Source organism: Paramisgurnus dabryanus, chromosome 13 (assembly GCF_030506205.2).
Source record: "Paramisgurnus dabryanus chromosome 13, PD_genome_1.1, whole genome shotgun sequence".
NCBI lineage: Eukaryota > Metazoa > Chordata > Actinopteri > Cypriniformes > Cobitidae > Paramisgurnus > Paramisgurnus dabryanus.
The window spans coordinates 15,872,759-15,887,992 of NC_133349.1; the positions used below are offsets into that span (position 1 = coordinate 15,872,759).

At 35.9% G+C, this 15,234-nt stretch overlaps 1 protein-coding gene across 1 annotated transcript in view; it reads right to left on the reverse strand.

The window, feature by feature from the left end:
- Positions 1-1,051: 1,051 nt before the first annotated feature.
- npr1b (natriuretic peptide receptor 1b) overlaps positions 1,052-15,234 on the reverse strand; it is a 52,769-nt gene continuing 38,586 nt past the window's right edge. Inside the window, exons 15-22 of the mRNA XM_065298158.2 lie at positions 15,072-15,227; positions 10,816-10,984; positions 10,319-10,465; positions 7,593-7,716; positions 7,440-7,508; positions 5,586-5,760; positions 5,071-5,169; positions 1,052-1,642 (exon numbers count right to left, since the gene is read on the reverse strand). Coding sequence (XP_065154230.1) covers positions 1,494-1,642; positions 5,071-5,169; positions 5,586-5,760; positions 7,440-7,508; positions 7,593-7,716; positions 10,319-10,465; positions 10,816-10,984; positions 15,072-15,227 — 1,088 coding nt within the window. The 3' untranslated portion in view covers positions 1,052-1,493. The remainder of the gene's footprint in view (positions 1,643-5,070; positions 5,170-5,585; positions 5,761-7,439; positions 7,509-7,592; positions 7,717-10,318; positions 10,466-10,815; positions 10,985-15,071; positions 15,228-15,234) is intronic.

The window sequence follows — 15,234 nt, forward strand, 5'->3', positions numbered from 1 at the left end:
AGAGATTTAAATCCAAGTCTTCTATTAGCAGGCCCATCACTGAATTCCTCTAGACCTGAATGATTGCATTGGCCTCCTTTGGTCCTCCCACATACACTCAAATCAGTAAAATTTCTGTCACATGGCTTAGGACCTTAACACACAATGTTAACAATTAAGTTTTAATGTTCCCATTTGCCAAATGCATAAATGTAAATGTGATCAATGCTTATTAACATTGTAATAAATGCAATGCCAATGTGCAAAAATTATACCTGCCATGGAAATGACAAACTGTGGGTCGCACAAATTCACTTGGTTGTTGCCACAAAAGTGACACAAAATAAACTGTTTAGTCAAATTAATGACTAGCAATAACAGATTTGGATGACATACCAAAGTATAACCTCTGGTCTAGAAATAAACTGGAGTATTCGTTCAGTATTCATTACCCAGAGTGAAATGGCTTGAAAAAGAATGCGTACATGTGCAAGATTTTGATCTGCCAGAATTATAAATTTATATTGTTACTCAAGTGAAATAAATGACAAAATAGTACATTTAAAAAAAAGGCTGAATGTCTTTAAAATATGCTGTGAAAGCCATGGGATTTAAAAATCCTAGTTATAAATCATTCATAAGTAAATAATAGTAAGTAATAAATTGCTTTTTAACGTAATCATATTTAGCCTAATATATTTAAAAGCGGGGTACATGATTTTTGAAAAACTATTTGGAGTCAGGCCGAGTACCAAAACACACTTGTAGCCAATCAGCAGTAAGGCGCATGTCTACTAACCGGGATTGTTGCCTGGGTTGCGTATATGTGGGGCGAGTCTATCAAAAAAAAGGTTCTATTGGAGTAGAGGCGTGTTTCTTTAAGTGATTTCAAATATCAACACTGGCTTTCAAAGATCATGCACCCCGCCTTTAAAAGTACACTGTGTAAGTTTTAGAAGGATCTCTTGACAGAAATACAATATAATACATAACTGTTACATAATTATGTAAGGTCTTTATACTTCACTGAAAATATTTTTATTACCTTAGAATGAGACGTTTTTTCTATATATACCGTTGTCGTGTGGTGGCTACAGTAACTTCTTTATGCGTTTCGATTGGGAGGGGTGAGCAGTGGACTGAGCCGTTGATTGCAATTTGCAATCTCACCACTAGATGCCGCTAAGTTCTACACAGAGCACCTTTAAAGGCTAGCAAAAAAATTAAATGAATGACAAACATGAAACTCAGTGCTGCTGCATATCCACCAGGGGGTGATATTCCAACAAGTAAATTCAATTCCACCTTCCATCCATTTTCAGTTGCCATAACAGCAAACAACATGGTAATATAACATCATACAAAAACATCTTTAAGTACATATATACAAAGGTCAGGCTTCATCTACAACAGTGCTGAACACAGTTATACATGTGTGTATTTAGGCAACAGAAGCGACGTGAGCCTCTGGGCCTCTGCTGATTCTGGAGCTTTTCAGTCTCAATTTTACCATCTCAATCACTGTTCTTGATCTCTCCCAAAAGCCAGTAGGTCCTCATTTTCCCCTTTCCCTTCATTTCAATGTCTCCTCTGAGCTCCAGCTGGAAACAGTTGAACTCCTGCAGCACATCTCGTGTGGCAGACGACACATGAATCCTCAGAGCTGCAGGATAACAGCGTGTGAATAATTACAATTTGCTATTAAAAAACCGATTTGTTCAGTTCACTCAGTCAGAACGTTAACTGAACACCACTGGGAAACGAATGTGTTGCCAAACATGATTTACTCGTGTAGTTTACACCCCCAGGTATATTAGCTTAAATGAGAAATGAAAATCCCTTTCCTTGCCAGTCACACTATTTAATAAACTCTAGAAACCCAACCGGGTCCTTACATGGGTAGTGGATGGAATAAGCATAGTGCCTGGGCATCCCCTGGGCAGCAGAATTATGTTCAACTGTGATGGTCAATGCAGAGCATGTACGTTAATCTTATTCACGGGGGAATAAATCCGCATTCTTCAATATTCATCTCTTTCCTGATTGCAATTTGCTTTGCTTTTGTCACCTGTTATCTAAAACAGGCTGATATTTTTTATCTGTCAAACTTTACGTGGGGAAAGGGGTGGTGGGGAAATAATTAAATCTAAATGACAATATAATCTTTTCATCAACTTCTTTACATTTAGGTTTTGTAATTAATTTTGAGTTGCATTGTGAATGACTGGTGTGGTAAAAAAGAAACCCTGCAGGATCTCTGTAGAGATACTTAGATAGAAAATAATTATGAATAAAAAGAAAAATAATTTCACTGCAAATAATGACTATCTTACTTAGTATTTTTGTCTTGTTTTTAGTAAAAATATCAAAAAAATCTCAAATTAAGTTGTATTTTCTTTATGAGGAAAAGACCTAGGAAAAAAAGTAGTTTTTTGGAAAAAAATATAAACTTCAAATATAAACTGTAAATTACTGCTTAAAACAAGCAAAACATCTGCCAATGGAATAAGAAAAAAACGCTTAAAGCAACACCAAATAGTTTTTTTTACCTTAAAATAACGTTTCCAAAAAAGTTTCAGTGGTTCATCCACTCAAAACAGGGTGAATGGCACTTTCACATTCGCTTTGCAGCCCTCTATCGGCCAAAACCGCACTAAAGAAGTTTCCAACCGTTGGGTAGTGGTCCTGTAGTTCGAGTGAAAACTACAAAAACTTGCTTTACGGCAGACCTACAATCCAATCAGAGCCAGCTATGCTGCAGTATTTACGACAGTGCTAATGAACAATTACGCTTCTAACCTGTAGGGGGAGCAAAGAGCAATATCTCTTTAGTGTTGCTTTAATTCAAGATTTTTTTTCTTATTCCACTGGCAGATTTTTTAGCTTGTTTTAAGCACAAAATCGCTTAAATTTTGTATTTTTTTATTTATTTTTTAGGTCATTTTGCTCATCAAGAAAATGCATCTTTATTTAAGAATTTATATATATTTTTACTGAAAACAAGACAAAAAAATTTTTTGCAGTGTAGTAATAAAATAATACATCAATATATACTGCAAAAAATGACTTTCTTACTTAGTATTTTTGTATAATTTTTAGTAGAAATATCTAAAAATTCTTAAATTAAGATAGATTTTCTTGATGATCAAAATAACCAAAGAAAATAAGTCTACTTTTTGGTCAAAAAAGATACCATTTACGTGAATTTGTGCTTAAAGTCGCCATGAAACGGAAGTATCAATTGCCTAATTTTCCCCGTGGTGACATGTATCCGAGTTAAACCGGCTTCTGAAATTAAATGCGGCAGGGCTGGATTTGAATTTGTCCATCGAGATCTGATTGGATCATTTGAAGTTGTGTCGTGTTGCTAATTGCTAATCGCAGCGATATTCTCCCGGACCCCGCCCACCTGCCATACATTATGACCGGAAGTAAAGAGAGATTGTTTTTAGGAAGGGAGGAGATTTGCATTTTTTATTAAAGATTATATGAATTTTTAAAAATTAATGAAGCTCCCAGATAAATCATTTGTAAAAATACCACAATATTACAAAACAAATTACAGTTTTTTATTTTACTTTCATTGCGACTTTAAAACAAGCTAAATATCTGCCAATGGGGTGAGAAAAAAATCTTGAAATAAGATAACTTTTTTCATAAACACTAAATCCAAGAAAAATTTTCTCACCTCACTTATATTTTTTGTCTAAAAACTATACTTATTTTCTTGGGTCACTTTGCTCATCCATACATCTTGATTTAAGAATTCTTAGATATTTCTACTAAAAAGAAGCCAAAAAAACTAATTAAGAAAGTCATTTTTTGCAGTGTACGTATTAAAAATATTTTTAATAATGAAATTGAGCATTTTTACTGTGGTTTACAGTTATTAGTTGTCATGTTTAAAACATTTCTTTGTAAATTGGATTTTTGATTATCTTAATTCCAATGTGTTTCTTCAGTTCTTGTTTCACACTCCCATGTAGAATCATTGCTAAAACCATTACCTTCTATTAAATGGCCAGGGCTGCGTTCTCCGATAACGTTGTCTCTTAGCGCGCTACGAAGACTCTTAAGGTAAACCTTAACTACAGGTATACCTTTCCTACGTGTGTTCTCCGAACTATACCTTAGGATGTTGCTTAAGGTAAACCTTCTTAAGTTCGACCTTAGCGGGTGCTGTCCATGGTGGAGGTGCTGAATAGGTTGATATCGATCGCTCGACAATCAATTATTCACTTCATGTAATAGGTTTCGCTGCGTCGTGAGATAGCGGTGTTATTTATTAAAGAAACATTTTAGAAATAGTTCAAGTTAAATTTATTAGTAATATCTGGTAAAAAATATTTCAAATTGCAAACAACTAAATGCAGTTGCCTCAAAGTTATAAAACATTAAAAAACTTTGATGCAAAGTCGAATTAACATTAATAATCATAATTAGTTTTTTTTTTCCCCGATTTATTTATGCAGCTAAAATACTAGCCAGTAGACTAAGATTTAATTGATATGAAATGCACATATGAAATAGTAGGAGTCGCTGTATAGCTGCCAGTATCACCAACTCCATCACCCAAAATATATATTTTAAATAGTTTCTTAATCCTGTAGCATTTAATAGTTTGCAGCTGATGACGTCCCTTTGGAAAACATAATGAAAAATCTAACAACCATCAATGTAATGATGTCTAATTATTTAAATGTTTTATTCTTTAAATATAAAAATATTTGCCTAATTAAACACAAAGTGTATTGCAACTTTTTTTACACATATTTAGTCGTATTACATAGACTGCAATGTAAGCTTTTATGAAAGTGATGGCCCCTAGTGGAGTCATGTGGGATAAGGTATAGCTAAGAGTGCTCCAGATCAACCTTACGAACGTATGACTTACAGAAGGTATACGTAACTAAGAACGTTTCGGCAAACACGTATTAGTGATAAGGTACAGCTTAAGGTACAACTTAAGAACGACGTAGCGTTAAGGTAGTGTCGGAGAAGGCAGCCCTGCACTGTTGATCACTACATTTGCTATGTATTTGACTACAGGTTACATTCAGTGGAATTTGGATCAGTAGATAAAATCCTTACGTTCTCCATTCGATTCCATACGAGAGGATGTGTTTACTGTGTCGCCAAACAGACAATATCGAGGCATCTTCAGCCCAACTACACCTGCACAGACAGGGCCTGAAATACACACAGGGATGCTGTTTAAAGCCATGTATGCTAATTCAGTTTCAAATTTCAGCTTTATTTGTATGATAAAAAAGAAGAAAAAAAAAAATATATATATATACATTTTTATTTTGCGAACTACATCCCTATAATATGCTTAAGATTACTGAAACACTAGTTCATCATTTGACAAGCTCATATGCAAAGGCCGCTAAACACCACCTCCGTCAAAAATGAGATTAATGATTTTAACCAATTGCTCTTGCACATATTATGCGTTCATCAAATACTTTAGTTAAATCCTGCCATCAGTCCATTCAGAAATAAAGTTTTTTTGGGGGGTTTTTTAAGGGTCTGATAAAAAATGCTTATTGACAAGAAAACATGTCAGGCACTATTCATGTTTTCCCCTTCTTGATCACTCTTACCACTATGGATGCCAATTCTTAATTTAAGCTGCTCATCAGGTCGGTGGCGTATCTTGAATGTCTTGACAGCCTCCAATAAAGCAAGAGACATGCGTGCGATCTCACCACCATGCAACTTTCCATTCCGTACCGGCAATCCTGAAACTACCATGTAGGCATCGCCTATTGTCTCCACCTATAGGTTAGAACAAACCAACCACAGCAGTTTTTAAAGGGGACATATCATGAAATTCTGACTTTTCCATGTTTAAGTGCTATAATTGCGCCCCCCCCCCCAGTGCTTCTATTAAACTAGAAAATATGAAAAAGATCAACGAGTATCAAGTTTTGATAAACCATTCTCTGCAAGCATATGAAAAAATAGGTCATTGAAATGTGTCTCCCGTTGTGATGTCAGAAGGGGATAATACCGCCCCTTAGGGCGCACTCACATTATCCCAACCAAACCAAACCATGCCTGGGCGCGATTGCCACCCCTCCCTACTCCCCCAGGTGCACGCACTCACACTGTACTTCTTATCGATCCGAGTCCGGGCGCACTTTCGTCATTAAGATGCGATTGTTTTGAAAAAGCAGGAAGTAAAGCTTTCTCTTAACACTGGAACCCACCGTAATGATAAGTCTGTGTTTTTTTATTCGGAGTCGTTTGGTGCGCGATTACAGACAGCCCTCTCACATGTCATCATATTGCTTAGTTGATCTGTCAAGTGCGCAGCTCGGACATTCACGTAACCCCGCTGCGCGCATCAAAAGGTTTTTACGGAGGCAGATGAAGGTGAGTGGTCGCGCAACTGACGTCTTCACCTTTTGAATCGCGCTCAGGCGCGGAAGGCTGTGGTGTGAGCGCAATCGCGCCTGAGCGCGATTCAAAAGGTGACCACTCGACCAGCCCAAGTGAACCGCGCTCCGGCCCACCTCTGCAACCCGGCCGCGGCGCGATTAAACAATCCACGCCCGGGCGCGGAACGAAGCGATCACACTAGTCAAACAAACCAGGCTTTGGGGGTCAAACGCGCCCGAGCGCGGTTTGGTTTGGATAATGTGAGTGCACCCTTAATCTGCTCTATCCAACCACAACACTGCCATTTAGTGCAGAGATCAACTTATTTGCATTTAAAAGGACAAGTGGCAATTTTAACCTGTTATAATAAATTATCTATATGGTATTTTGGGCTACAACTTCACTTAAGCACTCTGGGGACACCAAAGATTTGACATCTTAAAAAAGTCTTTGAAATGTCCTTTTCAAGGGAAGCATGGTAGATTGAAAAACACTACCATTCTTCCAATTACAAAAAAGACATTTTCCAATTCTTTGCAAATTTTGCTAAGAAAATCTATTATTTACTCATTTGAACTGTTGAGATATTATTTCAAATGAAATGTAGAAAAAAGCTAAGTGGATATTATCTTATTAAATAAGCAAATTTATATTTTATAAGTTACATTTATACGTTTTTATTTGAATGTTAACATGCTCAGCACATCATAAAAATTTGCCCTTGCTTAAAACAAAATGTCCAATTTTATTCTAATTAAAATCCATCTGATGCAAATAGGGGCTGTATCAGAAGTCTATGAAATAAATGAAAGAGCTAAAAGTTTCACAATGTTACAGAAACTCTTAAGAAGTTAAAAAAGATTAAATCACTGCACTCTCTCGACCCAGGGTGCATAGATCCATTAAGACTGAATTTTTAAATGTTCACTATGCAACACAGCATTATACAGAACAGACATTCTTCTTAAATTCAAGAAGAAAAAATAATTAATTATATTAAAATGAAACTGGTACAAAGTATTTAAATTACTATAAGGTTTCAGTGCTATACTGTAAGGAAAAAGCAACAATACCTTGTAAACGTCAAAATTGTCTATAATGGCATCAAAGCAGGTGTAGAGGTCATTGAGGAGTGTCACAATCTATAGGAGACAAACTCAAACACTTAAAAGCTTGAAGGTCAAACATCAGAATTGTGTTTCTTATTCAGGGGCAGGTTGCTGTACCTGCATAGGTGTGCTCTCTGCTGACAGAGCTGTAAAGCCCACAATGTCACTAAAGTAGATGGTAACAGAGTCAAACGCTTCTGCCTGCACCGTCTCGCCCCTCTTAAGCTGCTCTGCCACTGAACTAACAAATACAATAGAAATACAGTTACAGTCACACACACACATGGCCGGACTTACCATTGGGCTTGAGTGGGCTTGAGCCCAGGGGCCTCGGCCAATAGGGGCCTCCGTGCTTGCTTGCTTGCGTTCGTTTGATTTGTTCAGTCGTTTTCATTTTTTATTTTACAGCCTATTGGTTGGTGCAGAATTGTTTGGTGCTGCATTTAATTCGTTAATATATATATATGTCAGTCATCTTGGTGCTGAATATGACGCGCTGAGTTTACTGCTTTTGAAACCCATAGATGCTAGTACAATAGCGAATACGCGAAATGCGAGTCATGAATGAGCTTTACAGATAATGAGAAAGAGCAACGCGAAAATGAAGCGCTCAGTATGAAAAATATTACTAGAGTAGCCTATGGTCTTGTAACTCAGTTTTTTTCTTGTTTGTTTGTAATCTTACGTGATACGCCGGTATACGCAGTATATCCACTAGTAATGGTCAAGGATTTCCGTATACCCATTTAAAAAAGCGTGAGGATACTTAACAGTATGTGACAAACCTTTGACACTTTCATTCATAAATTGACATCTGAATCACTCACCATTCACATGCTGCACTTGCTACTTTGGCGGGTTTAACCTCATATACAGTCGGCTATTTGGTATTTAATGCATTTGACTTCATGCGGCACTGCGCGATCCGATCATCATATGAAATCAAATTATCACGGCGCAAAAGTGATTGTAAAGCAGACGGGTGTTTTCTAGTGGTTCAACAACAGCAAAAAGAATTACATCAGAGTACCGCGAGAGCGATTCGAGAAATCACACAGAGAGGTCTGCTTTCTAATCGCTCTCGCGGTACTCTGACATCACCAAGCGGTCTGCGTAGCGCCAAATGAAATCCAATCTGTTCGCAGTCTGCAGTTCACGCGACAAACAGTTTCTGTGGAGAAATAAACGAGTGAAGCAGAGCTACGAAACATAACAAAATCCGGAGAGTTAACAACGCACATATGACTATGTCAACATTTAAATCATCAGTCCAGTTTATTACTTCATCTGGAGGTGAGGATTCACTAAATTATGGCCATGTTGTTGTCCTGATGGTTTTTGATATAATCCACTAGCTAGCCTAACTTTCCTGTAGTTTCTCTTTCAGCATGTTTGCTAACAGAATCACAGTTTAAACTTCTGAAAAGTGTTCATTTTTATATCTACGTTCAAGGTTTTAATGTATTACGTTCATATCAGACGCAAAAATTAATTCATGATCATCTTCTCTACTTTGGTTTTTGGTGTCTAATATTACATGATGGTCTTGTCATAATTATTAAATAACATCCTAAAATCTTTACTTTTTCATTCTTAAACACTGCACCCCTTGTACGCTATTTGCAAAAAAATACACTTGTTGATTATGTTTATAACATTATATGGTGTGTAATAAGGTGAATGTTTATCAAGACTATTATTATTTTCTTAAGCTAAGTCTTACACAATGATTTTAAATGTTGTTATGGGGTATTTTTTAATGTGCATGATTAATTTGGATTTGTGACATCCCTAAAAATACATGATTTAATTTTAGACTGGGCTTATGTTCTGCTTTAGAGATATAGGGGCAGTTTCCTAGTCAGGTCTTATCCTAGTCCCAGACTAAAATGCATGTTTGATCTGTCTTAATTTAAACACATCTTGCACTGATATATCTTAACATTGTCTCAAGACGCACACCAGTAATGTTTTTTGTAAGGTTTGTTTGTAAAAACTACTTGAATGCCCTAATAATAACCTATAGCAATAGGCCTAGTGCTGGATTAATCTAAACCCTGTCGGGAAACTTCCCTAAAATATAGTTCTATGATATATTTTTTATTTTAGGTTGTTTACTGTATGTGTGCACTCTCAGAAGATAATTTACACAAGCTGTCACTGGGGTGGTACCCTTTCAAGTAGTACACCTTTGTACCTAAAGAGTGCATGTAATGGGAACAAATGTATATATCTGTACCTAAATAGTAAATATTAGGACCCATTTAAAGGGTACCATCCTAGTGACAGCTTTTGTACCTTTTGTTCTGAGAGTGTAGGGCCCAAAATTTATTCAAGCCCAGGGGCCTCCACCCTGGTAAGTCCTGCCCTGCACACACACACACACGCACACGCGCACGCGCACACACACACACACACACACACACACACACACACACGTTGGTGTATGTGGTTTACAGGGACATCTCCATAGACGCAATGCATTTTATACTGTCCAAACTGTTATATTCTATTCCCCTAACCTACCCCAATCCCTAACCCCAATGTCACAAAAACCTGTTGCCAGTCTTTAATTATTGAAAAACTACCATTAAGTATGTTTTTTTAGCTTTTCCGTTTATGAGGACACTCTCTGTGTCCCCGTAAACCACATTTATAGCATAATAAACATGTCATTATACACTATTCATGTCCTAGTAAACCACATAGACCAACACACACACACACACACACACACACACACACACACACGCTGCTATAATCACAGTATAGTCACAAACAACTTCTTTATAAAGGTTAGCCAGTATCTAGACAAATGTTTATAAGTCATTTATTTGACTAACTGTGGGAGGATCTGGTACAGTAAAGCTTCAGCCTTGCGTTTCTCCTCAAGGTAAGCTTGGGTTCTCTCCTCTACCAGCTCCTCCAAGTTATTAGCATACTGCTCCATACGGGACAAAAGATTATCCAAGATGTTACTTCTGTGCTCCCTGAGACAGAAGAAAAAGAACACGGACAGAAAGAGAAACTAAAAATCACTGTTAAAATTTGTGTTGGTGTTTTTGACACTATAAGTGACTGGTTATCTTTTGGGAAAAAAGATGGTTTTGGAAACCTTATTTTTAAGAGAAATAGAAAATTGGAAATTGATAAAGTGTGTTTGAAACTGTGTAAAGCAGACACAGGAGTGATGTGGTAAAAAGCTAAGGGCTGGCAACCAAATGTTGCCCGTTTGATTCCATAAAATAGACAGTAGGCAGTCAAGTGAACTGTAAGCTGCTTTGCAAAAAACTGTGCACGCTATGACAAAGAAAGACACGTAGAGTGAGAAAAGACAGACCTGTTTTGTTTGCGTAATAACAGACTAATATGATTGAACTCTAGTCTGTCTGATGGTTCTTCAGCCCAACAGCGCTGCATCAGCTGGCCCAGCTCCTCACTATGAGTCTGAGTGTTTACTGATGGCCGTAGGTACGGCCATTCACCCAGAGCTACGCGGTCCACAATCTCTATATACAAAAAAGCAAGCATGAAAAAAGAGAGGGAAACAGTGTTTTTTCCCACAAAATTTCACATTTTCTCTGTTTTCCATGATCTGTCTTAGCTCAATTCTACATAAGACTGTGGCTCATAAAACACAATTTTGTGCTCCTTCTGGTGCTTTTCACAATTTGGTCTAAAATAAAACACCAGGAAAGCTCTTCAGATGCAGGCAATGCAATCGTGTGTGTTTGCATGTTTGCCGCTGTGACTAGGTTGATTGGATAACCAAACACAGTAGTTTGATTGGTTCACCAGTCTAAAGCCATAATCTTTGTAATTTCATTACTATGGTGACCAAATGTAAGTGTGCTGATGGAGATGATATGATCTGTTGTGCAGTGTAATAGCAGCATGCTGCCAATGCTTAATACACACACTGTGTATGTATATATGTGTGTGTAGCAAGCGTCTATTAAAATACCACAAATATGAGTTTATCAGACAAAAAGTTTTTGAAAATTTAGCTCAAATGGTAGAAAGCACGATGATAGGAAAACCTAAGTTTTTGGTGCAAATCCCAAGGAATGCTTGCACAGATAAAATATGAAGAGTTTGGTTCCAAAACCAATCCATTTTGACTAATTTCAGTAAAAATGTGTTTTCTATACCAAGAAAGTGACAAGATGAAAACCACTATTTTCTGTTAAAAATTTTCACAAAGCATCTTTAGAATGTAATAAGATTAAACATTAAAATCTTTAATTACATTTTCAAAGATTTATTATAAAAAGTTTTTTTTCAAAATGTTATAAATCTATTGAATCAATACATAAATGTGCATTCATCTTTTCCAAGTTATATTACTTTAGTTGACTAGTGGTATACACTGATTAAAAAAAACATTAATGGCATTAATTAAAACACTTACTTTGTCATATTAAGTTAAGAACACTGTCATTGCTGCTGTCAGCCTTGGGACGTCGTCGCTGAACTTTTTTGACAGTGATCAGCTATAAAATGTTTTGGTCCTGCTCGATTTTCGTTGAATCAGGTAAAAAAAAAGGAAAGTTTTTTATAAGATTCCCTGGGGTCAAAGTGTTAGGATGACAGAGGCTTGATGCTGTCGTGTGAGAACAAGCAACGGCCGGCATTTTTCCTTTGCCCGAGTGCCTCTCACGTTAAGTAAACTATTCAAATTTGATGGCTTATGTTTCTTCCCCGCCACAGAAAACCACCACAGGTTTATCAATGCCATCAAAATTATTATTTATTTTTTACGAAGTACAAAGTACACAGCAAATTTAGCAGAGTTAAAATTACGGTGTTAATGGAAATATGAGCAGTTCTGAGTTAATTTAACACTGGATTGAGTTAAAACTATTTGATTTAACTCTATAAAAATAAAGAGTTGGTGTCAAAACAGGGTGTTACCACTTTTTTTTTTTATTAACTCCTACAGTGTTTTGTTAGTGGAGTTTGTTAACTCCTAGGGTGTTAAATAGAGAAGACCTCCCCCTTTTTACAGCACACACTGATCCGTGTTTTTGGATGATGCACTTCAAGCAGAAGGTCATCTCTTTCACTGTAAATGGTAAGTAAATGTTCAATAAATAAAATTTTGATCAATTACATTTGAGAGTTGTGAGGTGATATGTTTTATATTGCTGTTAGTATCAAGTTTAACATTCAAGAGTATCAAGAGTCATGTGTTATTGTCATTAGCAGCAGTTGAGTTTAGGTCTTAGCCTCAGATGGAGCAATTCATAGTCGTATAATGTTTTTGGAAGTTTTTTTGTTGTTTTTATGCTGTTTAAGCTTAAAATATATATTTTCAAATCCATTAATGTGTGCAGGAGATTTGCCTTGGGGACTTTGGAGGAGCACAGAAATAGGCCTACATGAAAATTTCGAAGAGCAATTTTATAACAAAGTGAGTATTTTTGTGCAAAACATAAATGTATAACTATTTTCAAAGTATTTTGTAATGTGTTCTGTATGTGAATTCTGTAATGCATTTTGTATTGTTTTTTTTATAATAAATGTTTATTGTTTTTTAATAATGAATGTTTCCCTTTTATTTTTGTTTTATTAACAGAAAAGTTCAATATCTAGTCCGAAGATCTGACCTAGGATCATATCACCTCCTTACAGCTACTGGTTCATCATATTCTGCTGTTATTATGTGAAGACCAACATGGATTTTGGATTGAAATGAAGTCAAACTTGTTTGTATGAACTGAAGCATCCCATAAACTGTGTTTATAAATATCTGTACTGTTGTTATACATTGGGAATGTGCTTTTTAGTTGTCTCTGATGTTTATTTATGTTAATTTAATGAACACTTAAATGCATGATACATTGAGAAAAAAATTTCTGTCATAAATAAATGTTGATCAGATGACATAAAGAAAAAAAAATCTTTAACAGTTTTATAATGATAATGTTACATTAAAAAAACTGTTTAAAAATAAAGTTTTTTGTCCCAAAAGTACCGTAATATGTTTCTGTCTTTACATTTACCATATTAACACCATAGTATTAAAAAAATATAACACTACATTGGAGTTAACAAATTACACCGAGGGAGTTAATTTTTAACAAATAAAAAATATTTAACACTTATCAGTGTAAATTTATAGTTAGATTTTTAACTCTGTATAGTGTCAATTGCTAACACTTTAAAAGAGTCAATGTGCTAACACTTTCAAAAGTGTTAAAATAACTCTATTGGGAGTGGACCCCATGAGACACTTTTAAAGTGTTGAAATTAACTCTTATAGAGTCATTCTGAGGTTCCAGATTTTGCTGTGTAGATAAGGAAAACTATGACTCCGCCCTTTTTGTTTACAATGCGTGGAATGGTGCGCTGTGATTGGTTGAGTGGTTTTTCTTGCATTCTGCAGAGAAGGAAGAGTGCCGTTTTTTTTGTGATTTGGAAAAAAGGGAAAGAAGATGACAGAATATTCAATATATATTTTGCCTAAAATTAAGAATTTACTTTTTAATACTGAACAAATACAATACTGATTTTGGTGGTCATTCATAAAAAAAGGCGTTTATCACATTTTGGAATCAAACTCTTCATATGTAGCTTGAATTAACTTTAAGATTAATTGGACAATTTTTTACAGTATTTTGTATTGCAATTTAGCCCTTATTTTATTAAACAAACAAAAGCCTAAAGTCAGTGAAAGAACCAGTAAGCTATTTAGTGTGAGTGATTGCAGCTTTTTATTCATTTCATTTAGTCACAAATTTGATTTAGTTAGTTACCGGCTGCAGGAGTGGAAATGTTTTAGCACCTGACTGTGTCATGATTTTTATATTTTATGCTAATCACCTATATTCATATATTATGCTAAATATGCATATTTTATGCTAACCACCAAAACAAGTGGAAGCAGATTTGTTGAGTCCGGTAAACAAAACTGGGCTGTAAATCTGTTTATGAAGACACAAAATAACTCAAAATTATGATAAGGATGTTATGAGCAAACACTGCAAGAAGCTCTTCATCCTGTAAGGGTTTTTCTTAACAAGAGATCCATGAAGACGGTCTGTAATATATGTGTGTGTACAGTGTGTGAAAAGAAAATGTCAAGTGTTTTCCACTCTCTACCAAGTAGCAAGATGGTACTTTGGCTTATTGTGAGCGTAAACATGCCCTTTGTATGTTTTCTGTATAAATATGTTAATAGGATCTTTTTAGTGACCACAGTAAAGTGAGGATGTGTGTATGAGCACGTCTTCAAATGGTGACTGTTTATGTAAGTGAATTTGTTGACCTCTCTCAAGAACCCGGTTCATTAGTCTGTCATACCCTGACACTGTGAAGACTCTTGAGGTTAATTTGTATGAGAGCTTTAAGATTTACTGACGGTCAAGTCATGCTTCAATATCTTAGAGAGTCAATATTTTTAAGCATTCTGAAAATAGAAATAGAAAACAAGTTTTTCTGTCTCCTCCAGCTTTAGCAAGATTCCCATAAGAGACACAGAAAAGATAATACATTAAATTGAATGGCATATAAAAAAAATTTCTTCAATAGACCCTTTCATTATTCTTCACCTGTAGGTTGAAGCAGACATAACAGTAGGATTTAATTCTTAACCTTTTGGGCTGATCGATTCTCCCTCCAAGTAAAAGACTCCTCTACGCAGCGCCACCTCTTGAAGGATGATGCCAAAACTATAGACGTCACCTTTCTGCGTGCCTCCTGGAGGAAAGGGCTCCATTCTCAGCAACTCTGGAGCCATACACAGCTTACCTACGCA